The 26,468-nt window shown below is 56.5% G+C and overlaps 1 protein-coding gene across 1 annotated transcript in view; it reads left to right on the forward strand.

The window, feature by feature from the left end:
• PAX7 (paired box 7) overlaps positions 1 to 26,468 on the forward strand; it is a 127,846-nt gene that overhangs the window by 79,932 nt on the left and 21,446 nt on the right. The window contains exons 4-5 of the mRNA XM_040228496.1: positions 4,253 to 4,418; positions 5,654 to 5,856. Of these exons, the coding sequence (XP_040084430.1) occupies positions 4,253 to 4,418; positions 5,654 to 5,856 (369 nt within the window). The remainder of the gene's footprint in view (positions 1 to 4,252; positions 4,419 to 5,653; positions 5,857 to 26,468) is intronic.

Here is a 26,468-nt window from a genome sequence, read left to right on the forward strand (position 1 = left end):
GGCCTGGTGGCAATCATTGACTCAACAAGAAGAAAAAGCCCTATGCTAATTAAGACTCTCAAAATACTCCAAAACTCTCTGTGCTGTGTATGGTTGAGAGGTAGTAAACAATCATGTGTGTAGTGGCAGGAGTATGGATAATCCTGTCACACAAGCTAGTCTGTCAGCAGAGAGGCTTGACCCGAGACATCCTTGTCCCACCCAGGGGAGGGAATTAGCAGCAATTATTGACACAACAAATGAAAAACCCTTCACCAATATAATTCCTAACCAACCCATTATACTAATAATTTCTAACTCCCCCAAAGAATTTGCCTTTAGTAAGTCTAAAACATCTCGTGCCTCTCAGATTGGGAGGCTGTAAACAATCACATGTGGCCGGATGAACCTATACAGGCGGGCTAGATAACCTTCAGAGGAGTCCTAAACTGAAACACTCTTGTCACGCCCAGGAATTTTTATTGACTTGGAGCCGCAAGTTAACTCCTTCTCCGAGAGAAATGGTTATGCAGGAAAACATAAAACAGACTCTGGTTTGGGGGTAGATGCTCGGGAACAGGGGGTTTCCTGAGGCTTGATCACGCCTTTGCGTATGCCAAGCCTCCTTCCTCATGACCTTTGCCATGGGCGGAGTTCCTCACCCTCGCCCCCGGCAAGGACCAAAAATGAGTAATAAAACTCAGCCTCTGTTTTCAAAAGACTCAACCCTGATCAAAGATTCTGGGTGGGGATCTGGGTCCACCACCGTCCCTCTGGGAGCCTCCATTTCTCCACCTGTAAATAGGAAGCTTGCAGTCCGTACTGGCTAACAGCACTTCCAGTTCAGACTTCGGAGGCTTTCCAGCAAAGTAAGTGTTGGAGATGCTGTTCTAAATAAGCACGTTGCCTGTGTTAACTGCCTTGAGGTCCAGAACCACTGAGAAGGTAGGGGCTATCATTTGTGCGTGTGCCTGGTTGCGCAGCTGTGTCTGACTCTCTGCAACCCCACGGACTGTAGCCCGCCAGTCTCGTGTGTCCATGGGGATTCTCCAGGCAAGAACACTGGAGTGGGTTGCTGTGCCTTCCTCCAGGGGATCTTCCCGACCCAGGGGTCAAACCCGCATCTCCTGTGGCTTCTGCACGGGCAGGCGGATTCTTTAAACTGAGCCTATTAGCAACAAAGAAAGTGAGGCTCAGCGGAATAACAGAATTTGCCCATCTTAGCTAAGAGTCAGAGGCAGGATTCAAATTCAGGCAACTGATCAGACTCCAGAGCCCCTACTCTTGTGTGATGTCACACTTTGTGAAGATGGAGATGCCTGCTGGACTGGGGGCAACCCCGTGGAAATAGGACAGTGAGGAAGAGGAGAGAAAGAGAAAGCAAAAGGCATGTCCTCTCCTCCAGGAAGTCCTCCTGGATTCTGGGAGGAGTTGGAAGCCCCTCCTCAGACCTCCTCATGGCCGCTCGCACACCAGCCCGTCTAAGCTGACTGTACTGAAGAGCAGCTGTCCTTTGACATGTCTGACATATGGCCAGGCCAAGGGCAGCTTGAGGGCTAGGATCATGTCCTGCTCACCCTCTGTCCTTCCTGTCCTGCTTGACGCAGAGCGGAGTCCCGGGAGCCACTGGAGATGGGAAGGAGGGAAGCAGGGAAAGCAGGAGCGAGGCGGCTGAGGAGAGAAGGTGGGAGAACGTTTCCGCCTTAGCTGAGTCCTCTTTATCTGCAGCTGACCCTCGCTAAACAAACAAGACCAGAGCAGAGTATCCCAAACATAAATCATTCTCCACCATCTTCAGGATTTGGGCCACTTTTGCATATCCATATCTTCACTTAAATAAAATAAAATCAGTGCATTTTAAAATAAACATGCATATCGCTCTCAGGGGCCTCCCAGGTGGCACAGTGGTGAAGAATCCGCCTGCCAATGCAGGAGGCACGGGTTTGGGTTCGATCCCTGGGTCGGGAAGATCCCCTGGAGAAGGGCATGGCCACCCACTCCAGTTTTCTTGCCTGGAGAATCCCATGGACAGAGGAGCCTGGCAGGTTACAGTCCATGGGTCGCAAAGAGCCAGACAGGACTGAGCAACTGGGCACACACGCGCGCACGCACACATCCCTCTCATAGAAGGAAGGCGACTGGAAACACACACACAGGGAAAAGGGGACAACCTGGGAAGGTTTTTCAGGAAGGCATCACCTGGCAGGGCATCCTCTCTGGGTTTTAAAAAGAGAGGCTGATGAATGTTGTGTGTGGGAAAGTTGCTCAGTCATGCCTGACTCTTGGCAACTCCCTGGAATTCTCCAGGCCAGAATACTGGAACGGGTAGCCTTTCTCTTCTCCAGGGGACCTTCTCAACTCAGGAATCGAACTGGGGTCTCCTGCATTGCAGGCGGATTCTTTACCAGCTGAGCTACCAGGGAGGCCCTGATGAGTGTTAGGAAGGCATGAAGGACGTTGAGCACCCAGTTGAGACCTTCTCTTCCACACACCCCAGGCCCAGAAGAGATGGGAGCGGTTCAGGGTTATCTCATGTCTGTGTCACTCGCCTCTGGGGAGGTGTCTCCACCTTGGAGTGTAGGAGCCCCAGCCTTTGGGAAACGCTGATTTAAAACAGAGCTGTTCAGAGGGCCTCAGTCAGCCTGGCCAGCGTTCATCTGCCCTGGATGCCCCTGGGGAGCCCTCTCTGCCCTGGGGAGGTGGGAGCAGCCAGGACCTGCATTTTATGTGGAAGCCAGTTTTCTTAATCTTTATTTGGCCGCCACATCTCCTCCCTTTGTGAACCCTAAACGGGTCAGAGCCAGCAGCTCTGTTCTTCCAGCTCTGAAAACCGAATTCCATTTCTCCCCTCGGAGAAAAGACAAATGATTCGAGGAGACACAAACACGCCTCCACCCCCGTTCAGACTCCCCCTCCTGCAGGTCAGCAGCAGACACGGACTAGAGGGTTGAGGGTCTCAAGTGATCTGTGCCAGGGGAGGCCTAGGCCTTCACCCATAAAGGGGAGGACTCCCCACTGGGCCTTGCAGAGGGCAGAGGGCAGCACCAGCAGAGACTCACCAGAGTCATCTCTGCCTCCCACCATCCATCCATTCATTCAACAAGGATTCCTATAGAGGTGTGAGCAGGGGGCCAGGATTGCCTGGCCTCTGCCTGTGGGGCTTAGGGCCAGAGGGGAGACAAGAAAAACAGATAAAGACAATAATTGTTCGGGTAAGGGAGCTCACAGCTGGAGGCCTCCTGAGAAAAGGAGGTGGGGACTGGCCTAAAATACTTTTGAGGCAGGCAGTCCTCACTGGAGCAGAAGGAGGCATTTCTGTGAGCCCTGCAGGCCAAGGAGCCAGCACAGGGAAGAGTGTTTGAGATGGAGGGAACAGCATGTGCAAAGTCCAAAGGTGGAGAAGCACCACCTCTCAGGAGCCCCATTTTTTGCACTCATTCTCGTATTTCTCTGGCCTATCCCAGGGAACTTGCTGCAAATCCAGACAAGAGGGTTCTAGAAAGTCAGACTGACTGAACTGTGAACCTCACAGACTAGCCATGTGGCTGTGGGCCAGTGATTCCACCTCTGTGAGCTTCAGTTTCCCCCTGGGTCAATGGGACTAGGAGGGCCTCATGGGTCTGCGTATGGACAGACGTAGGAAGTGCTAGCACAGGGCTCGGAGGAAACGGAGACTCAAAGATCTTAAGTTATCAGTGAGTCCCTGTGTCTGGGGGTGGGGGTGGGGGTGGGGGTGGTGAGCTTTCCTAACTCAGGGGGCCTGTGCAGTGTAAGCCAAGCAGGGCCTCAGGCTCCAGACACAGAACTAGCTTTTGCATCTGAGTCTGGCAGGTGGGTCTCATTCAGGTGGGTTCTGGATGTGTGTCCTCCTCCTTGGGGGCTTCCTGGAGGAGATGAGTGTGCAACATGGATGAATAAGGATGGTCACCCACTGGAGCAGCTGCAGGAAAAGAGCACTGGGCTGAGAGTCGCTTCGGCCACCCTGTCACGTGGGCAAGCCCCCCACCCCCCTCTCTGGGGCCCAGTTTGCCCATCTGTAAAATGGGGATCATAGCAGTGACTTCATCCCTGGGTAGTGAGGTCACGAGGACAGAATGGGATCCTACCCATGAACGTGCTTTGCAAACTGTCCTGAGCTGCAGCAAGGTGGGGCTCTCCTCGGAGGACACTGGCTGGACCCAGGGTGATGGCGCAGGGGCCCGGTTCTAGCTGTGCCTCAGCGCCTTGCCGGAAACCAGGCTGAGGGCTCAACGCTCGGCTCTCCGTCCCCCAGGTCTGGTTCAGTAACCGCCGTGCCCGCTGGCGTAAGCAGGCAGGAGCCAACCAGCTGGCAGCGTTCAACCACCTTCTGCCAGGTGGCTTCCCGCCCACTGGCATGCCCACGCTGCCCCCCTACCAGCTACCGGACTCCACCTACCCCACCACCACCATCTCCCAAGGTGAGTCTCAGGGGCATCCCGGCATCTCGGCCACGCCCCCACCCGCCCCGCCCCTTCATCCGCACCCCCACCCCACCCCCCACCTTATCTCCCCACCCCGCCCTCACCCACTCCTTCCCTCCTCAACAAAGAAGAAATAAAAAGCGTTTTCTTTGGCGGGAGGAGGGGAGAGAGGTGGTTTTTCTTGCTCTTTAGTGACCTGTTTGTCTGCTTTGATGTGGACAGTGAAGATAAAAGAGATGGTGTCCTGCTCTTGAACCTCTTCCCTCTGCATCCAGATGAAGATAAGCACGGTCGCCTCCATGCGCACGTTTAACAGAGCTTCTCAAATATAAAAGTCACACGAATCTCTTGGATGTTACTCAATTTCAGAAGAGACAGTGGTGGGCCCTGTAGGTAGAGGAGGGTAGCACCCCTCCTCCGTGGCCCAGGCCCCGCTGTCTGCCCTCTCCCTGCTCCCTCCGCTCCACCCCGCTAGCACACCGCAGGAACCCACTGCTTGACTTCTGTCTCATGGGGGAGCCCCGTGGCTTCCTCTTAGAGGACTGGCAGGCTGGAGTTCTAGAAGCTGGGGAGAGAGGCCTCTTTGTGATTCCTGATGAGAAACTGAGCCGTCGCCCACGGTGGAGGTCCCATCTGCTGGAAGACCACGTGGCGAGGCTGTGACAGAGAAGAGCAGCCCAGCGGCTACGAACAGAGTGGCGATTCATACCCTGGCCCCCTGCTCCTTAGCCACATCACCTTGTGCAAGGGTGGGCCCTGATCCCATTGAGCCTCAGTTTCTTCATCTGTAAAGTGGGAATCATTCTTGCTTCATACCCTTGGATGGGATTTGTGAAAGCACTGGTGATTTTGGTGCTCACCAAATGTTATCCAATAGCCCCAAATAGATGGACAGAGTCCTCAATGAGATCTGACTTTTAGCCCAGATAAGGTTTATTGAGCACCTACTGTGTGTCAAGCACTGAGAACAGGGCTGGTGCGCAGTAGGTGCCGAGAAGTTGTCTGGAATGTTGCTCGGTTATCAGTCGAGACCTGCCAGTTCCTGGTGTCCTGCTCAGAAGCTGGGTGTCCCATCCCCAGTAGTGAGAGAAGGTAGTCCCTTCTCCCCCCTCTGCTGGATGGAGGTCCAGAGAAGGGGCCTAGGGACCTGCCTTCCAGACGGGAGGTGCCTGCCCCGCTTCGCCCTCTGGGGCCGGGCCGCTGGCTCAGCCCTCTGCTGGCTCTCTCTGCAGACGGGGGCAGCACCGTGCACCGGCCCCAGCCGCTCCCGCCGTCCACCATGCACCAGGGGGGCCTGGCCGCGGCGGCCGCAGCCGCGGACACCAGCTCTGCCTACGGAGCCCGCCACGGCTTCTCCAGCTACTCCGACAGCTTCATGAACCCGGCGGCCGCCTCCAACCACATGAACCCCGTCAGCAACGGCCTGTCGCCTCAGGTAGGGGGCCCCGCCTCTCTGTCCAGGGTCCCAGGGGCCAGAGGCTTGCCAGCCCATCCAGCGAGGGTTCAGGGGCACGCAGGTGGCTCCCTCTCGGGGAAGAAGTCTCTGGTCTCCGCCACACGGCTGGCTGTCGGTCAGCTCGAGAGGGTTTGCGTGGGAGGCGGGGTAGGGGTGGGCTCCTCCCTCCTTCGCTTGTCCTTGTTCTGTGAGCCTTTCACCCCGGGTTTGTCATCTGCAAGTCCGGTGACCCAGTGGGCAGTTGCAGAGAAGAGGTTTCCGTCACAGGTTTCCATACTCCTCACCACCCAGAGCTTGTTGATCTGGCCCGTCGCCTGCTTCATGACTGTGCCGACCATAGCGGTCGGCGTTTCCAGCGCACTGACGGGAGCCTTGCGCGATTTCCTAGGGGATGCGAGCTGCGGTTGCGGCTTTGCTCTAGAAGCAGTAGTCCTTCTTAGAGTCCATCCTGGGCTCCATCTCCCACCTTTGGTCACCGGGAGTGACTAGCGAGTGAAAGGCAAGACCACCGCCTCCTGTTGGAGAGAAGCAGTCCGGCGGGGATGTGGGGCGGAGGCGTGATTCTAGCCCGGGAACTCTGCTCCCATTGGGTCTTGGAACTCTGTTCCCTCACATGTGATTGGCTGCTGGTTAAGTCACTCCATGCCTGATGGAGCTGTTAGAAGTGGTGGGACCATCTTTAGATGAAGCCGAAAAGACAAGCTGGAGCTGATGTGGTTCTCGGTTAGCCCGGGGAGCAGGACTCAGTGATGCTTGAAACCAGAGCGAACTGGAGGAACTGCTGAGTTCCTGTTTGTTGCTATGACAGGCTCTCAGACATCCACAGGGAAAGAATTAAACCCAAGACTCATTTTACCCTGCCTCCCACCTTCCGAGACACCTCTCTCGTGTCTGTGGTGAGAATACGTGTGATGCAAACTTACCTGAACAGCTGTAAGAACAGGTGAGGCTTGGAGCGGGGGTGGGATCCCAGCCCCACTGTTCAGGGAGTTAGGCTAGTGAGCATCTTTGAGCTTTGGGGTATCCCCCATTAAACAAGAGTGATTAAATAAGGAGTTGCTAACCTCCTAAGAAGGGCCTTCTCTGCCTTCAGCATGCTAACAGGTCAAAGCACTCAGCATAGAGCTGGCATAAAATAGGGGTCAAATAAACATTAGTTCTCTCCCTCCCTGCCCCCACAACCATTGCCAGGACAATATAGTAATATGAGAAATCTGTTATGTAAAGGAAAAAAAATGGGACCAAAGAGAAGGTCAGCTGCATCCCTGCAAGTTACTTCCTTCCAACTACGTGATTTTGTAAATCAAGTTTTATTGGAACACAGCCATGTCCATTCATTTACATATTTATGGCTGCTTTTGTGCTATGGTGATGGCAGAGTTGAGTGGTTTCCAAAGAGATCACATGGCCTGGCAAAGCCTAAAACATTTATTATCTGGCCCGAATAGAAAAAATGAGCCACCATTGGTCTAAAATATTTCCCCTGCTTAATACCCTTTAATTTTCTGCGTGTTTGGGGGATTTTCTATTTGCCTCAGTTAATGTGTGTCATTGAGGGCTTATTGGGGCTTCCCAGATGACTCAGTGGTAAAGATTCCACCAGCCAGTGTAAGAGCCACTGGAGACATGGGTTCAGTCCCTGAGTCAGGAAGATCCCCTGGCAACTCCAGTATTCTTGCTGGGATGATCCCATGGACAGAGGAGCACGGTGAACTACAGGCCGTGAAGTCGCAGAGTCGGGAGCGACTGAGCATGCATGAGGGCTAATTGTACTTCAGTTCCATCCTTTGCGTGCGGTAGGAGCTAGCATCACCCCATTCCATGGACAGGAAAGCTGACGTGTAGAGAGCACGCACGCAGGGTCCCTTCCCCGCTCTACAGGTTAGGTTTCTTATCCATGAAGTGGGGGTGATGCCAGCTCGCACCTCATAGAGTTGGGAAGGCTGACTGAGGTGACCTAGGTAAAGCTCCTAGCCCAGGTCTAGCGCAGACTTGTGAGGGCCCAGTGAACGGAAGCAGCTGGAGGCGGAGCTCCCTGGGGTGAAGCTCCAAGGCTCTCGGGCCCCACTTGGGGGGCTGATGCGGACTGCCACCAGAATGTTTTCCAGTGGAGCCCACCTGTCCTCTTTGGGGTTCAAGGCCACCACCTCCATCTCGTTGGTGCCGAGGACTAACTGGCCAAGCTAACATTCCAGAGCCAGGTTTAGACACGACAGGACCCGCAGCCAGCCGGGTAGGGATATAACTGCAGGGACCCAGGACGTCCATACCCAAGAATGGGGCCCAGGCCTAGCCTCGTGATACAAAACAAATCAGAGGAAATCTGAAGAGGGGTGCTGAATCTGAGCGAGCCCTCCAGCGCCCTTCACAGAGGGGGCACAGGACACGTTGGCTGGGCTGGACCCGTGCATCCAGGGCACCTGGCTCCCCTCCGCTGCTCTCCTCAGGCCCCCGTCTCATTGTGGGCTGAGCTTTAGCCCCGAAAGCAGCACTTTCGTCACAGGGCAGAGGAGAGACTAGCAAATTAAGGGGCCCCTAGCTTGGGGAGCGTGGTTCAGCACTGAGATTAAAGGGTAAGGAGGTTCCAGGTGCTGTCTGGCCCCAGAAACATCAGGCGGGGGATGGGAGGGGGGAAGGGGAGAGCCTGACCCGCTGCTGTGGGCAGCCAGACCAAAGCTGGCCATGTCCCTGCCCTCCTCTGAGAGTTCCCCAGCTTCCACCCCATCCCTCAGGGTGGACAGTCGTGTGGGGTGTGATGGATCGAGGGAACTTCGGAGACCCATCTGGAGGTTCCCATCAAAGGTGTGAAGACAGATAGGGGGTCTGACAGGGGCAGAGGGGACCAGGAGGTGAGCAGCTGCTGGAGGGCAGGGCAGGGGCTGCAGGCAGGGCAGACACACGTCAGGGCAGGCCGGGTGGCTTCCGGGTGTGGACCGGGTCATGCTGCAAATGCTTCCTGAAGGTGTGAGGGGCTGTTTCGGGGTCCTAGGCGGACGTTCTCGGCTTTTCTGAGCTCTGATTCTCCATGCAACGTCCTCCCGTCTGAGCGTCTTCACACTTCCAGCTTATCTGTGTGGTCCTGGGACAGATGGGCCCAGCGGTTCTCCACCAAGACAGACGCATCGTGGTGTCCCGTCTTCCCAACAGGAGGGGTTTCTCTGCAGCTCCGCCTGGGTGATGGGGAGAGGACGGGCCCCACCTGGGCTGTGGGGGCATGTTCCCCCCACCCGGGATCACAGGTCTGCCATCCCCCAAGAGAGCCTTGGCTCTTGTTCTTACAAAAGCCCAAAGGGATGAGGCTAGGGCCCTGCTGGGCACCTGGTCATCATGCCAGCCAGCTGGTGGCCGCCGGGGGAAGACCTGCTTCCTCCCCGGGTGGGGACCAGGCGCTGGTCTCGGACCCAGCCAGGGCAGTGGGTACCTCAAGTCTCGGAGACGTCATGGAGAGTCTTCCCAGCGGAATCTCATGGCAAAAGTCATGTACTCATGTCAGCTGTCCCCTGGCTGTGATACAAACCCGGTCACAGAGTGCCTGCCACAGGCACTGTCCTCAGCACGTGGAGTAACTCTGAGCGTAAGGGATGACCCTCTCTACTCTAGCGTGGCTGGCAGTGCAAGCGGACAGACAAGCAAGAAGCGTCAGCAAGCGGCACGGCATGGAGCATGTCTAACGCCAACGCGTTGAACACAGTCAACAGGGACAGCTAAACTTTCTGAGGCCCTGTTCTTGGCGTTCCCTCTATACTGATCTTCTCCAGGGACGGAGCCTGGGTTCCACCCTCATCTGTAGAGCCTGAGATTGACCCACCCACATGTCCTCCTGCCTCGCAGAAACACGCACCCTTGCTCTCTTTTTGAGAGACTGACGGGCAGTGAGGGGAAACCATCTAGGGAAGCCGGTCCTTCCAGCTCAGCGGACAGAAAAGCTCCTTCAGCCCATGTTGTGGATGAGAACACTGAGGCTGGGACCTCAGGTTAAGGGCCAATAGGCGGAGCTGAGTCATATGGGCAACAGCCTCCTGAGAGGTGTAGATGACCCTGAGGCTTGGTTCCCTCAGGGCCCGGGCCCTCACTCACCCCCAGAGCCCAGCCTGGCAGCATTAGGGGGTCAGCAGGTGAACGGGCCTGGCTTTGCTTGGAAGCAGCTCTTAGAAATCAGCTGAGGAGAACTTAGGACCAAAGGACCCTTCAGTGACACCCCTTTGGGTGATGCAATTCCTGCAGATGGAGCAGTTCGTACCAGCCCTTGCATTGGAGTCGTGCGTGGGGCACACTTTCAAGGGTGACAGGTGGAGAGAGAGGGGCCACTCGAGTCCTTGGATCCCCCAGCGTGATGAGGGAGACACAGCCCCCGCCCTGAGGAGCGACTCGGGGGCTCTGTGCTCAGACTCCAGAGTCTGACGGAAGAGGAGCCCTTGTCTGTGGACGCCCCAGTCTGATGGTGGAAGCACCCACAGCTGTGCCTTGGAGAGTTCCCAGTGTCACAGGGGAGACAGGCCACGGACTCATAATCAGCGCTGACCTATCTGAGCTTCTGAGCAAAGAATCAGGAGCAAGGATCTGACGGTTCAAGGGTCACGAGGGCTGGAGGCCCTCAAGGTCACACGGGCAGGCCGCCTGTCCCGGGGCGTCTGCGGGGCCTGTACCGCCGTGTTCCGGGGGAGCAGCCCGCGGCTGGGGCTGCCTTCTCCTCCAGGCTTTCTTAGAGGCAGCTTCTCATCCGAGTCAGAAGTGGAAACTGAGGCCCAGAGAGGGGGAGAAAATCACCCAGATCCCAGCGTCGGGGTGGCGGCGGAGCTGGAACCCCGGGCCGGTGGCCCCCGCCGTGGACGCTTTCCTGGGAAGCAGGCGTTCCTGCCACCACGCCTCTGCCTGCTCCATCACGCCGCCCCGGGGCATCATCCCCTTTGGCTCCTCTCTGGAGCTTAATGTGGAGGAACCTGTAAAGGGATTTACATATTTACGGTCTCCCGCCCATGGAACTGATGAAGAATGGAAAGTAGTCTCTAAGTGTGAAGTTAATCACACAGTCGGTCGTGATCACCGTATCTCCTGTAAGAGATACGCTGACGGCTTCCACGGAGCGAGTGCTTACCATGGGCCAGCCGTGGATGAGCTAAAGGCTGCGCCAGCTTCATCCAGCCAGGCTTGGTGACCTTGGTCAGTAAAGAATCTGCCTGTAGTGCAGGAGACCCGGGGTCCATCCCTGGGTCGGGAAGATCCCCTGGAGGAGGGCATGACAACCCACTCCAGTGTTCCGGCCTGGGAAATCCCATGGACAGAGGATCCTGGCGGGCTACAGTCCATGGGGTCACAAAGAGTCAGACATGACTGAGCAACTAACTTTCAACTTTCATCCGCCCATCCACCTGTCTAGCAGATGTTAATTAGGCCCCTGCCACCTGCCAGCCCCTTGGTAGGCTCTGGGAAGGTGGCAGAGCCGGGATTCGACTGGCCTGGCTCCAGAGCCCACTGTGCTGTTCTCTCGTGTCTGCCGCGGAGGGTTGGTCCTGTGATCCACATGGGAAAGTGCGTTTTGAGGCCACAGTGGCAGTTAATGGCATGGCCAGGTTCACGGTCTACGTCTTCAAAAAGCCCAGCGTCCCCCTCCCTAGATCAGTGGGGACAAAGCTCAGAGCCTTCCAGTTCTTTATTGGTGGGGTCTCCTGAATGCCTCTCCACCGCGACCCTTCTGGCATCCGCTGAGGCCTCCAGGGGACCTGATCCAGCGAGAAAGGACAATCCATCAGCTGATCATGGACGGATGCCATGCCGCTTATCAGCTTTTTGCTTCTGGGAAGTGACTCCAGCCCCCTGGGACTTGGGAAGACAGGCTCAGAGAGGTGAAGTGACTTGCTGAAGGTCACAGAGCAGCGAGTGGTGGCGATGGGACTCTCAGGCAGGTGCGCCTGACCCACGCATCTCACCTGCCCCTCGCCCTCAGTGGGATAAGGTCATGCCTGATCTTATCCCTGAGCCTGGGCCCCTCACACAGTGGCCACTGGAAACTCCCTTTCGCCTTTTTCTCCCCCTCACTTCCTCTGTGTGTGTGTGTGTGTGTGTTTTTTCTCCTTTATTGGCGACACTGCGTCTATAATAAGCATTTAAAATGAGTCTTGCTGGACCAGGAAGGGGGAAGGAGGAGGGAGTCGGAGATTTGTAGGCAGGATGACGGGGAGGGGGATCGTGGGGTGTTAAATAGCCCAGAATTTTTAAAAAACTGATGCAAATCACTGGTAGGAGAGAAAATTATGTGCAATTACGTCCTGATATTGGAAGGTTTTGCCTAGCCCAGGCAACAAGATCTCATTAACAAGCAGAAAATAAGATTGAAATGGTGTGTAAAAGAGCTGAAAAATGAATTTGAATGCTGCGTTTGTCCACAATTACCCCCTCCTTCACACATATTTTATTGCAATTTTTTTATTATTCTTAATCTCTCCATTCCTCAAAGCAGATTGGGGACATCCTGGCATTACCGGGGCGTCGGGAGGAGGTGTGAAGGATTTCCCGCTCCCCTGAAAGGAGACCCTTCTCTCGCACATTTTCCAAGGTTGGGTTTTGGAGGGATCAGAATTCATTTCTCCGGCTTAGCGGGTTGTAGGAACATGGGGCTTTAACCCCAGCCGAGTGAGCGCTCCTCTGGGCCCTGCCCCGCCCTTCCCTCTCCTCTCTTCCCAGCGGCTCCTCTGCCTCCAGCTTCCTTCCCTTCGCCTTCTCAGGGTCTCTCCCAGGCTCTCCCTGTCCCGGGAGGTCTCTCCCGGGAAGCCTGGGGCAAGAGAAACTGCATGGCCTCCACCAGGGAGCAGCCAAGTTGGAGTCCTGGTTCTGCCTCTTTCCAAGTTGCTGTGTGGCCCTGGGTCACTGGCTTAACCTCTCTGGGCGTCTTTTCATCATCTGAAAATTGTGGTGATGATGCTTACCTTTCCAGGGGTGTTGTGAAGACTAAAGGAGAATCTGAGTACAGTGCCTGGCAAGTGGTGGTGGTGGTGGTTTAGTCACTAAGTTGTGTCTGACTCTTGCGACCCCATGGACTGTAGCCCACCAGGCTCCTCTGTCCATGGGGTTTCCCAGGCAAGAACACTGGAGCGGGCTGCCTTACGGCAGGCGCCTAATGAGCTCTCCACCCACCTCCCAACTCTGTTGTACTGGCATTCCATCTGTTCTGTCTTTTCTCCCCTTCCCCTCAGTACTGGAAAATGCCTGAGTTGGTTTCCAGTCTTGGGAAGAGAGGACGCCAGGGTGCAGGGAGTGGAAAGCACAGGAAAGGCCATCTGTCCCCTTCCGCCCTCGGGCCCCAGGAAAGGATGAGCTGGGATGGAAGGAGTGACCCCCCCCCCCGCCGGTTGGAAGGACGCTGATTTTCCCCAGGATTAGGGGAAAACTATCTGAGTCACCCCAGCCACCCACTCACACACCTATTTCTCACAATGACCAGGGGTGATGGTGTAGGGTCAGCGGTCAGCTTGTGGAAATGACCGAGAGTCTGTGGCCAGATTTTCCTGGACCTAAAGCCAAATGCCCTTTTGCAGTATCTGCCCTCCCCAACTGGCTTTCACTGAATCAGTAACAGCTCAGCTCCCAGACCCCCCGCCCCCAACCAGTCACAGATCTGCCAGCCCTAGTCATAGCCCTGATCGGGGTACCAACTGGGGGCGGTGAGGAGTGTCCACTCAGCTAATCAGGCCTCCCCGCAGCCCAGTGCCCCTTCCGCCTGACTCCCAGCCAGGCCCACTGCAGGACGAGGATGAGCTGCGTGCTCAGAGAGTCAGCCTTGGGGTCCCAGGCACCCTCAGCCCTCCCAGCCCCCAGGGGGACAGACCCTGCCAAGATCCTGCTCTCACCCAGCTTCCCTTTGTCCATGGTTAACCTACCTCAGTGGGAAAGGCTCAGTTATTTCCCCCCTGGAGGCTGCTCGCCAAACACAGCCACCTGCTCACGTCAGTCAGAGCCCAGCGCCAGCCCACAGCGAGAGGCCCTCGTCTCCTGTGAAAACAGACCCGTGTTTATGTCTCTGCTTTTCTCACCCCTTCTTCCTGGGTGGAGGGGACGGAGGAGGGGAGGAGGGTGGGGGACAGACAGGCGAGACCTGGATGGGGAACTTTCCTGAACACTAATGATCGGAGCAGGTCATGCCTATGGGCAAGTCCTGCTAGGAACTGGAGGGCCTGGTTTACTGCCTGGCTTCTGGGTGACTTTGGGGTCTTTTTATCATGGAGGGCACCCCTTGGGCTTCCCCTGTGGCTCAGTGGTAAAGAATCTGCCTGCAGTGCAGGGCTACAGGAGACACAGGTTTGATCCCTGAGTCAGGAAGGTCCCCTGGAGAAAGGCATGGCAGCCCACTCCAGTATTCGGGCCTGGAGAATCCCATGGACAGAGGAGCCTGGTGGGCTACAGTCCATGGGGTTGCAAAGAGTCGGACACGACTAAAGTGACTTAGCACGCACACACTGGGCTTTTCTCCATTCTTAGAGGACTGAATGGGATTCTGGGAAGACAGAATCTTGAACCTGCCTCCCTGAGTCTGGACGAGAGCCACGGGTTCAGGGCTGCCCTCCACAGATGCTCTGATTCTCTCTCTCTCTCTCTTTTTTTTTTGGGGGGGGGGGGTCACCATACATCTGTAGTGATCAAGACCTCCCTCCTTGAGAAGGTATAGGTGGGAGCTGACCTCTGCCCCTCCCCATGGGCCTGGTGTCATCAAGCAGGGAAGGGGAGATCTAGATGTTTCCGTGCACCACTGGATGGAGGGACTAAGGTCTTCATACTGTGTGTGTGATGATTCATCCTGGTGACACACAGAATCTGGTATCTGGCCCGCAGTGGGCCTCCAACAAGTGTTGGTGAGCCCCCCGGCGTACTGCAGGCCACACTACACGCAGCTTGGTCTGTACCCAAGGCTTTTGAGGCAGCTGGTCAGCTAGTCTGAATGTCAATACATGCAATTCCCTTCATCCATTTGTTTACCACCTGTTATTAACACAAAGTATGCATGTGTGCGTGAAGTTGCTTCAGTCATGCCTGACTCTTTGCGTCCCTGTGGACTGTAGCCCACGAGGCTCCTCTGTCCATGGGATTCTGCAGACAAGAATACTGGAGCAGGTTGCCATGCCCTCCTCCAGGGGATCTTCCCGACTCAGGGATTGAACCCATGACTCTCATATCGCCTAGCATTGGCAGGCAGGTTCTTTACCACTGGCACCACCTGGGAAGCCCAACACAAAGTATAGGGAGGCGCAGAAAAGAAATATACATGGCTGTTTCTGCTCTGCCCAAGTCTATTCTGGGCGAGACTCACCAAAGAACAATGAGAGAATCAGTCATTGACAATTGAGCGGGATTTCTGGTCAGACCTGACAGCAAGAGCAGAGGAGTTCGGAAAAGGGAGGGCATGGTCAAAGAAGGCTTCTTGGAGGAGGCTTCTCAAAGGGGTAACTGTAGCATTTGCTCAGAGGAAAATCAGTGAAGGAGTAGGAGGCTGGTGCAGACTGAACCGTTCAGTTCAGTCGCTCAGTCGTGTCCGACTCTCTGTGACCCCATGGACTGCAGCACACCAGGCCCCTCTGTCCATCACCAACTCCCGGAGTCTACTCAAACTCATGTCCATTGAGTTGGTGATGCCGTCCAGCCATCTCATCCTCTGTCGTCCCCTTCTCCTCCCACCCTCAATCTTTCCCAGCATCAGGGTCTTTTCCAATACGCAGCAACTAATATGGCAAATGCTGAAACGGTGTCTAATTCAGACACATCACCGGCTCAGTGAGATGATCATACAGACTGGGCTTTGGGTCCCAGATTGTCTGTACTTATTTGCTGTGTGACCACAGGCAAGTTACATGAGCTCTCTGCGTCTCAGTCTCCTCATCCGGAAGACGGGGCCAATACTAGTCACCCGGTAGGATTTCAAGAAATACATGAGATGGTTCGTGTGGCATGCCTGGCGCCGTGCCTGGCGCAGAGGAGGAGCTCACTAAGCGGCACTGTGTCCCTCTCTGCGTCTCCCTGCCCTGATTAGAAATTGGGTGCGGGGTGGGCGGTGGATTGGGAGTTTGGGATTAGCAAACCATTATATATAGAACGGATAAACAACATGGTCCCATGTAGAGCACAGGGAACTATATTCAATATCCGGTCACAAACCATAATGGAAAAGAAAAAAAAAGAAAGAAAGAAATTCAATTAGCCATTCTTTTCTGGGACTGGAGGCCTGGCTCAGCCCAGCCCAGGCCTGGTCACTGGCTGGAAAGTCGGCCAATCTGAGTTCCCTCTGGACTTTACTTCTGACTCACTGTGCGACCTTGGTGGACACCTCGCCCCTCTAGGCCTCAGTTTCCCCATCTGTGCAGTGAATGCGGTGGGCCACCCACTAGTTAGGAACCATCCTTCCTGCGCAGAGTCTGTGATTCCCAGGAGTTCTTTGTAAAAGGAGCTCACGAGTCCCAGTCCTGGTCTCTGGGTAGGGGCCAGCCCTTCTCTCCAGCCTGTGCCCCCTCTCTGCCCTCCCCAACCTTCTAGGGCCTCAGCCTGAGGCTGGCAGGCTTCCCACCAGGCCAGGGGTTCAGCCAACCAGACCTGCCTGGCATGGTGGAAGAGAATGCAAAGAGAGGAATCTGTCCTTCTTTCTGATTAGCACAGGGAGTGTGCTGAACCAGACTGTCCCAGCCAATAGAGGGAAGAAAATAAGAGAGATTAGCGATGAATACAGCAGGCAGACTCAGGACTGGTCGGGTCCATCCCTGGGGTCCCTGGCTATAGGAGAACTCTGAGATGGCAGGACAATACCGGACCTCGGAAGCCAGGCAAGTCCCCAGAGAGGAAAGGCAGGAGAGACTTTGAGGGTCCCCAGAGAGCCAGACTTCTCCTGCCTCCAGGCCTTTGTACCCGCTGCATCCCCTGCCCGGGTCTCCGCCACAACCCTGTCATCATCTCAAACCCACTCCTACTTACTTTTTGGGACTTGGCCCCTTCCAGGAGCCTTCCCTCACCCCTCATGCTGGGTTAGTTGTACTTTCCTTGTGCGTTTATCACAGTTTATCAGGGTATTAAAAGTACCTGTATTACTAGACAAACATTGTTCAGTCACTGTCGTGTCTGACTCATTGCGACCCCATGGACTGCAGCACGCCAGGCCTCCCTGTCCTTCACCATCTCCGAGTTTGCTCAAACTCGTGTCCAATGAGTTGGTGATGCCATCCAACCATCTCATCCTCTGCTGCCCCTTTCTCCTCTTGCCTTCAATCCTTCCCAGCAACAGGGTCTTTTCCAGTGAGTCGGCTCTTCACATCAGGTGGCCAAAGTACTGGAGCTTCAGCATCAGTCCTTCCAATAAATAGTCAGGGCTGATTTCCTTTAGGACTGACTGGTTTGATCTCCTTGCAGTCCAAGGGACTCTCAAGAGTCTTCTCCAACACTACAATTCGAAAGCATCAATCCTTTAGCACTCAGCCTTCTTTATGGTCCAACTCTCACATCCATACATGACTACTGGAAAAAGCCTTAGCTTTGACTGACTATGCAGACCCTTGTCAGCCAAGTGTCACTAGTAATAATAATAATAATTCAATTTTGGGGGCACTTACACCACAGGCCAGATGCTGTCCTAAGCCTGTTATACGGATTATCCCATTTAATGGTCATAACATCTACTTTGGAAGGGGAGGACCTGGAATTATTTCTGTCTTACAGACGAGGTGGGGGACAGTGGCACCAAGCAGTTTAATTCATTTGTCCAAGGTCAGCTGCTAACAAGTGTTGGGGCCTGGACTTGAACCTGGCCCCAGAGACCATGCTGTTGGCCAGTACACGTCACAAAAGTAGTCTGTCTTCCACTCACTGGTGAGACCTCTGAGGTCCTTAAACCCTTTGGTTTCAGCTTTTCCCAGGGCCCTAAGAGGTAGGAGGGCAGAGCCATCAGGACAGCAGCTCTGGGATCCCTGGGCCTGGGCCGCACCCCAGCACTGTCACTTTTCTGCCTGGGTGATTCCGAACAGGTTTTTCTCTGCCTCAGTTTACCCCCTCTGTAAAGTGGAGCTAATAAATAGTTCCCATCTCAGAGCTAGTCTGAGGAATAAGTGTGCTGATAGACGCACAGCAAGTCGGCATCTGGTAGCTTGTGGCGTAGCTATTTGCAGATGGAGGCTCCCAAGGCCATACCGGGGAGCTGGTGTGGGGCCCCAGGCTAATTCTTCCTGGCACCTTTGGGGTTTCCTGCTCCTCCCTGCCTCTGGGTCTAGGCTCCTGACCTGCCCCAACCTCAGCCCCAGGGTTCCCCCTCCCTCCAGACCCTGCCGGCTGAGCCCTCTCCCCAGGTGGGAACCTTTCTCCAACACCTTGGTCGTTGGGACAGGTGTTCTGAGCTGCTCTGGCTGGAGGGGGTTTCTGCGGGGTCGGGGTTGATGGGGAGGAATGGGGGGGTGGCTCCTCTCCTGGGGCTTCTGGGAGCATCTGAGACGTGAGCCAGGGTCCCCCAGGAGGCCTGAGCGTGGCCCCCACCTCCCGTGGGTGATTCAGCCAGAGACGGCCACTCTGTGCTCCTGTCTCCTTGTGAGTCAGGAGGGCCAGCCCGGTCTCTGGAAGGAGGGTGGCCCGACCCCACCCTCAGCCCTTCAGGCGCCTCCTCCTGCCTTCCTCCCGCCGCCCATTTTGGCCCTGTCTTGGTTCCACTCTCCTTTTCTCCATCTCGCCTTCTCTCAAATCCAGACCCTCCCCCGTGCTCTGTCCCCTAATCTCTCAGGCCTGTCCGGTTTCCCGAGAACACCCCCTTTTCCTCCCCCCCGCCCCTCCCCTGCCCTCCCCCAGACCCTCCCCCATGCTCGGTCCCCTAATCTCCCACAGCCTCTCCCGGTTTCCCCCTACACACCTCTTTCTCCTCCCTGCCGGGCCCTCCCCCGCCCCTGCCCCGCCCCTCCCCCTCCGCCCCCCCTCCCTCCTCCTCCCCTCCCCCCGCCCCCCCCCCCCCCCTCTTCTTCCCCCCCCCCCCCCCAATCTCTCGATACCCAGCTCAGGGGCTGCGCGCGGGTCAGGCGCGGTCCCGGGCCCAGCGGACCTGGGGCGCGGCGGGGCGGGGGTGGCGTGGAGCGGGGCGCGGGCGGGGAAGGGGGGACGGCGGATCCGCGCGGCCGCCGCCGCCGCCGCCGCGCCTTTGATCCATGGCCCGAGGCCGCCTGACAGTGGAAAATGCGGGGAGACAAAACCACTCAGTCAAAGTGATTCCCAACAACTGTCTCCCCGAGATAAGGACGCGCGGCTCGGCGGCCGGGCCGGCGTTGGGGAGCGGCGGCGGGTCCAGCCGCCCCCGGAACGCCCGGCCGGCGCAGGGCGGCGGCGGCCGGTGGGGCCCGGTTCGCGTGTGGCGACCGATGGTCCGGGGGAGGACCGGGGGCCGGGCAGCGAGCGCGCCCAGCAGATGGGCCCTTCTTCCTTCTCCTCGCCCCCACCCTGCTTTCCTTTGGTCCCCGGGTAGCCGGTGACGCACTTGCTAGAACATTCCCACCGCCCCCCTTTCACTTACCAACCCCTCTTCACTTCCTCCCAGGAGAAGCGTCCCTCCTCTAGTCTGAGCGACCTGCACTCCTTCCCGGGGTAGCACTTTTGCCTCTGGATGCTAACTTTCTGGATTCTGCTCTCTTCCTAAGCAAGAGCCAGGTTTTTCTGGGGGCCTGCCCTCAGCACAGAGCCTGGCGCATAGCAGGGTCCGGTAAACACGGGTGGAGCTGCGCTGACACTGGGCATCCATCCGGGTTTGCCTTTCCCGGGACCCCTGCCTTCAGAGGCTTTTCAGTTAGTTTGGCAATAGTCAATAGTCGAGCGGGCAAACCAAGAGCCAGAGGAGGAGATGCCTCAGACGAGGGGAGGGTGGCGGGAACGCGTATGTGGCCCCCACACCCACCGGACAAGCACAGGCCTTCCTCAGCCGCCAGGTTCGGCTGGACGGACCACCACCTTCCTTGGCTCCTTGGGGTCCACCGTGGAAATCCAGGAGGTGACAAGAGGTCAGATTATGTAACCTGAGCACAAAAGGGAACCCTCACAATCCCATCCTAAGCCCCCAGGGCTGCCTGGTCTGTTTGGGACAGGGAGAGCCCCCAGGGTTCAGGTGATTTGGGAGGCGGGTGCTGGGCAGAGTTGAGGGGAGGCAAACCCTCGTCTTAGGGGTATAGGCAGGATCTGGTTTTGACAAAACTGTTGGAGAGTGGCTTCTCAGAAGGTTAGGAGACTCAGTTAGTGGTTCCCAAAGCTGTGCATCAGAAAGATCGGGAATGCCTGTTAAAAATAGAAATTCCGAGGCTCCACCCTGATAGGTCAATTGTTGTTCAGTTGCTTAGTCATGTCTCACTCTTTGCGACCCCATGGACTGCAGCATGCCAGGATTCCCTGTCCTTCACCATCTCCTGGAGACTTGCTCAAACTCATGTCCATTGAGTCAGTGATGCCATCCAACCATCTCATCCTCTGTCTCCCCCTTCTCCTCCTGCCTTCAGTCTTTCCCAGCATCAGGGTCTTTTGCGATGAGTTGGCTCTTTGCATTAGGTGGTCAAAGTACTGGAGCTTCAGCTTCAGCATCAGTCCTTCCAATGAATATTCAGGACAGATTTCCTTTAGGAGGGACTGGTTGGATCTCCTTGCAGTACAAGGGACTCTCTGGTGGGGGACAGGAGTCTATATTTTAAAGAAGGCCCCGTCCGAGGCAGCTGTTGTGAGGTTTGGCACATCCTGAGCAGCAGATTAGGGAGCCTTCACCTTGTCAACCTCTCGTCAGCACCTTGACCCCCAGGCCCCCTTCTTTAGGAAGTGACTCAGGGGCAGGACTGAGACCCCTCTCAGCAATCTCCAGGATAGACGACTGCCTTGAAGTAATTAACCCACTCGTTCCTTTTATGATAGACACGTGCTATAGCGCTGCACACTTTTCACTGCCTAGAAAGACTCGGGAATTAGCCGGGCTTTTCCTAGAGCACAGTGACCGTGGCCATGCCCAGATCCTTTCAGATCTGATCGGTGGACAGCGAATGCAGTCAAGTTGCATGGGCAATCCCCACTTCGGCACAAAACCCTGGGAAGCCCTTTTGAGCGCACTAAACAGGGAGACCCATCTCTTCCCCAGCTCCTGGCCTTCCACCCTGCTGGGCTGCTGGGGTCCAGCAGAGAGCATGATAGCCCAGCATGAGGCTGACGCTCCTGGTAGACGGGGGTCTGACCAGGCCGAAATTGAGACGTGACGCCCCGGGGCAGAAGTTCCTGAGCCGCCCCCTGGGGGCTGCCTTCTCCCTGTCACACATAACAGCCATCCCCACCCCTGACTCCCCGGGAGTCCTTCCCTGAACGCCTGGATGCTGACTCCACCCCCAGCCAACTCCAGTCTCCCCCTCTAAGCCTCTGGGGGAAGTGCCTGTCTCAGCTGAGGTCCCACTCTGCTTTGAGCCCCAGAGAAACGGGGTTTTCCTCCAGCACCTTTACACAGTTCTCAATAATGATAAGAAATCCCCACTCTGTTCAGAACCAGAGGGGCCAATGATGTGCTTCCACCCCCATTAACTATTTGGTCCTCACTGAGCTCTGAGGGCCCGCAATCGTCACGCCCATTTTGCAGACTCGGAGTTGCAAAGCTCAAGGTCAGCAGCAAGGGACAGTGTCGGAATTCAAAAGCCCGGTCTGCCTGATGCCAGCGATTAAATTCTTCCCTCCATGCCGGGCTGTCAGAGCAGAATTCTCGCCTCTCCAGGTCTGCTCTGCACCTTGACAAGCTCCCGGGGCACTCCCACGTGCAGGAAAGTTTAGAAGCACTGACCGGAATGACCGTGTTGTGCCTTCCCAGCTCTTAGATGCCTCCTGAGCTTCTGGAGTGACTCAGAATGGTCCACCCTGGGCGACGAAGGGGACAGGAAGGGGCTTTGGAGGAAAGCTGCAAAAACTGCTCAGGGGAAGAAGCAGGGGAGGCTGGCTGAGGGTTTCTGCAGCCTGGGCTGACAACCTGCTGGACCAGAGTTCAAACCTCGCCTTCCAACCTGGTGACCTCAACTCTGGCACGCCGAGCTCCAGGGCTGATTAAAGGGCGCTGCCTGCTGGAGGTGTGTGGGCACAGGGGCGAGGAAGTGGACAGACCCTTAGAGAGGATCGGGGTGTGAGCTGCTGATGGAGAGAGGGGAGGTGGGTTCACCTAGGCAAGCAGGGTGGTCAGGAAGAGGAAGGAGGGGAGGCCGAGGGAGGGAGGTGGGCAGACGGTGAGAGAATCTGGGGGAGAAGCATACAGAGGAATAGAGACAGGAAGAGAGATGCCTGGAGACAGAGAGAGAGAAAGAAAAGGAGGAAGAACAGCACGGATGGAGCTGTGCAGAGAGGGGCGCGGACAGGAAGCAGAAGGCAGAAGCCAGGAGAGGCAGGGATGACGAGGAGCCGGGAGTGATGGCTTCGGAGACACAGCTGCAGGGAGATGAGCTCACGGAAGTGGGGTGGGCCCCGGATCCCAGACAGGGACCCCAGAGCTGGAGGGGGCAGGTGCAGAGGGCGTGCGGGAGCTCCGACCTGGCCCTGCAGCCAGACTCGGGTTTGATTCCCAGGCCCGCCCCCTGCTAACTGCGTGGCTTTGGGGAAGGAAGGTACTGCACCTTGGGTTCCCGCATCAGGGGGTGTGGGAACCTGCCAGAGCCCAGCTGCCATCCAGGCTCCCTCTCCTCTTCACGTGGACACCGATGGGCCAGATGTCCATAGCAGGGACTTCACCCCAAGCCCCGCTCCCAGCCCTGGCCTCCTGGCGTGGCGGTGGTTGGTCTCCCAGCCCCCGGAACCAGGGGTGAAAAGTCTTGGCCTTCTGATGAGTGTTTCTCTTTAGTTCCAGATGCCACCCTGACAGGGGCCCCCCTGTGATTAATGTCCCTGCTCCTGAGGCTGGGACCTGCCCCTGCTCCCCACCCTAGAGCTGGTGGGTGTGTGGGCAGCACAGGGTCTGAGCCTTCCAGAGTCCATCTGGTCCTCCCTCCTCCTGGATCCGAGAGCAGGGAAGACCCTCCCTCAAAGCCACCCTCGGAGGAGCCACTTAAATTCAGATGAGCCGACTTTTCATCCAAGCTCCTGTTCTCCTGTCTCTGTGATATCCTTAACCCTGCAACCACGGTTAGGAGGTCATGTCAGCAAAGTGCCCAGAGCCCCTTGGGGCAAAGCACAGAGACCTCTGAGGGCCTGCGGGGAGGTCCCTACAGCCCCAATGACAGAGGCACTGAAGGTGAGCCTGGGTGCAGAAGAACAAGTCTGGCTCTGGCAGTTGCCCCAGGAGGTAACTTCACAGTCGTTGAACCACGTGGGGGCATACGGCCTCCAGTCACTTGAAGGCTCTTATGCGAGGGGCCGAGGAGGGGACTGCGGCTAGCTGGGGACACCGCCAGGTGGTTTCGGGACTGCTGTCAGAGTCGGGGACCGTTCTTGGAGACGCAGGTGGAGCTCCGATTGGTCGTGGTTGAATGGGAGTGCTTTAGATGATAACGCTCCAGGTGGGAGCAGAGGTTACACCTGTGTGATCTTGGGCAAGTGACTTGACATCTCTGGGCCTCAGTTTACTCACCTATAAAATGTGGGTGACAGCAGTGCCTGATTTGCAGGGGTGTTGTGAGCAATAGATAGGTTGGCACAGGAAAAGCTTAGAATGTTGCTTGGCATGGCTGAAGCTGCATTAGCTGGGATGGTTCCCTCCAGAAGTGCAGTCAGTACAGAGTCGTGGAGTTGGATTGTGTTGGGAGCTGGGAAACCCGCTGCATTGGGGTGCATGCCTTAGAGGATGGGGTGGGCATTCCATTCTGATTACTTCCCCTACCCCCTTCTCAAACAACCCAGGGCATCGCCTTCCCAGCCCTGAGTGCCAGCCGAAAAGCTCCTATCTCATCCTGCATCTCTCCCAGCCTGGGGCCGGCAAAGAGACAACATCTCTCCATGGCCATCCCCAGCCTCCTGTTTGTTTGGTACATCGGAGCCGTGGGCACGTTTCTGCTAATTTTGTGGCTGCCTTTATCAAATGGGGATTCACAGGCGCTTTATCCTCGATAAGTGGATTAGTCAGTGAGCTAAACAAGATGGTGCGGGATGCGGGGGCTGCTCCGGAGAAGATATTTGTTTCTCGAAGAATGGAGCTTGCGTCCCTGCCCTGTGCAGCGAGGCAGGCAGGGCGGAGGAGTAGCTGGCAGGCTGGCCCTCTGAGCTCCTTCTCCCAGGGCAGGGGAGCGCTGACTCGTGGGAACTCGCTACGGCACGAGCAGGAAGTGGGAGGGAGATTGGGTCCCCCTGCAGAAGCAGCCTTTGGGTCCTCTGGGAAGGAGAGGGTGGACCCCCGAGTTCCATTCCACTACCTGTAACCCAGGCCCGTCTGGGGACTGTCACCTCCCTGGACAGCAGCTTCCTCGCCATCTCCCACCTTCCGATGCCTTTCTCTTCCCTCCCTGCTTTCCTCCGAGCCTGTTACTTTCTTTTTGTTTCTTTTCTGTCTTCCCTCAAACGCCTCTAAAGGGCTTTTGCTAAGTGTTGTGAATCTAGACGTAGATGAGACATAGTCCTTGCTTTTACAGACGACAGACCAGACCAAACCCAGAGGTCCCCACACATGGCGACAAGAGGCAACTCTGGGCGCACGCTGGGCTTTTGGAGGCTCACTCCAGAGTCCAAAATGTGTCCCCCGAGAAGGCCCCCAGAGGTCCCCACACACGGCAACAAGAGGCAACTCTGGGCGCACGCTGGGCTTTTGGAGGCTCACTCCAGAGTCCAAAATGTGCCCCCCAAGAAGGCCCCCAGAAGTCCCCACACACGGCAACAAGAGGCAACTCTGGGCGCATGCTGGGCTTCTGGAGGCTCACTCCAGAGTCCAAAATGTGTCCCCCGAGAGGGCCCTGGGAGTCGTGTGCAACATGTCACAGACTGCTCATGGATTACCTTTAAAACGCATGTTCATTCTGCCTGCTTTGCCACTGTGGAGCCATATTTGTTGGCCATCATAATAAAATTAATTAGCACCAGGGCAAGTTGATGCTCCAGGAGGTTGTGCCACGTCATCCTGTGACTTGGCATGGTACGTGATGCCACGCAACAGAGTGGATGTCGAGGCTGGGAGAGAGGCAGAGATGGCTGATGGGATCCTAGCAGGTGTGGGGCGTGCAGGAAGAGGACTTGGGTCCGAGTGGACGTGTGGACTGCCCGGGGGGAGGCAGGCGGTGCCCAGGAGAGAGGTTGGGGCAGAGATGTGGATTTCAGTGGCGTCTCTCTAGAGAGACCAGGAGATGGAATGTATGTTTAGAGGGAGAGGAGAGAAAGAGGCTGGGAGGACGCTTGGCCCAGCTGTCCCCCTAGGTGGAGGAGAACGCGGGGGAACTCAAACGTTTGCTTTTCCCTTCCGTTTTGGGATCTTGCGGTCTCTGCTCTCCGCTGCGGTGCAGTCTGGTTGGAGGGGGGAGGGGAGCAGAGACTCTTCTCAGAAGGGAAGAAAGGATGGAGCAGAGCGACCAGAGTCCCCAGCTGGTCCTTTGCAGTGCCCGTCCTCCCCAAGCTGCCTCCAGCTGAGTGTGATTTTGCTATTTATTTACATGTAATTATTGCTATGAGGTGCAGATATTAACGCTGTCAAGAGCAATTTGCTCTGACATTTTTCACTCGCTCAGTGCCCCTGCCACTCTTCGACAGAGCCCAGGGCTCTCCCCGCTCGGGCCACTGCGCACTCGGTGGCCCGGCTGGGAACCACCCAGCCGGCAAGGAGTGGCGTCCGTGAGCTCACCCGGCTCCTCTGCAAAGTCATTAAGCTTCGAAATTGAATTTGGTCCGGAAGAGGGCTGGCTGGGCCCTGCTCCACCCAGACGAGGCTCACTCAAGGCCTCTCTGCCCTGCCCTCCTCCAAGAAAACCTGGCAGGGGCTGGTGGCGGAGGCTGGCAGAGGGCAGCTGGTGAAGCAGGTGGACGGTCGTTGTCAGAGAGGTGGGTGCACACAGCCACCAAGGGTCAGTCAGGACCACTGACACCCTCTCGACCCCATCAGCTGCTCCCCCGACAAGAAAACCAGGCAGCTCTAACTTTGGGGGACATTGCTGCAATTGACTGCTGTACCCCTCTAACAAAGAGGCTTCCCGTGGGACCACGCAAGCGTCTTAGGCAGCCTGCAAAGAATGGTACCATGGGGTTGGGGCGGGGCGAGGTACTGAGTTGGCCCTGAAGGAGGAAAATGCTAGAAAGAGAATCGACTTTGGAGTTACACTTTCTCAGTTCAAATCCCAGCCCACCACTTCCCAATTGTACAGACTTGGGCGAGTTTTTTAGTTTCCTCGAGACTCAGTTTCCTGATCTGTAACATGGAAGAGCCAATACCCATATTTCATTGAACTTAATGATTTGATCAGGTGTCCCTGGTGGCTCAGTGCTAAAGAATCTCCTTGCTAACGCGAGAGACACAGCTCCGGTCCCTGGGTCCAGAAGACCCACTGGAGGAGGAAATGGCAACCCACTCCGATATTTTTGCCTGGGAAACCCCATGGACAGAGGAGCCTGGCAGGCTACAGTCCACCGGGTCGCAAAGAGTCGAATTGACTTAGCAACTCAACAACAAGACGATTTGAGGCTGGCCCTTTCTT

Source organism: Oryx dammah, unplaced genomic scaffold (assembly GCF_014754425.2).
Source record: "Oryx dammah isolate SB20612 unplaced genomic scaffold, SCBI_Odam_1.1 HiC_scaffold_27, whole genome shotgun sequence".
Classification (NCBI taxonomy): domain Eukaryota; kingdom Metazoa; phylum Chordata; class Mammalia; order Artiodactyla; family Bovidae; genus Oryx; species Oryx dammah.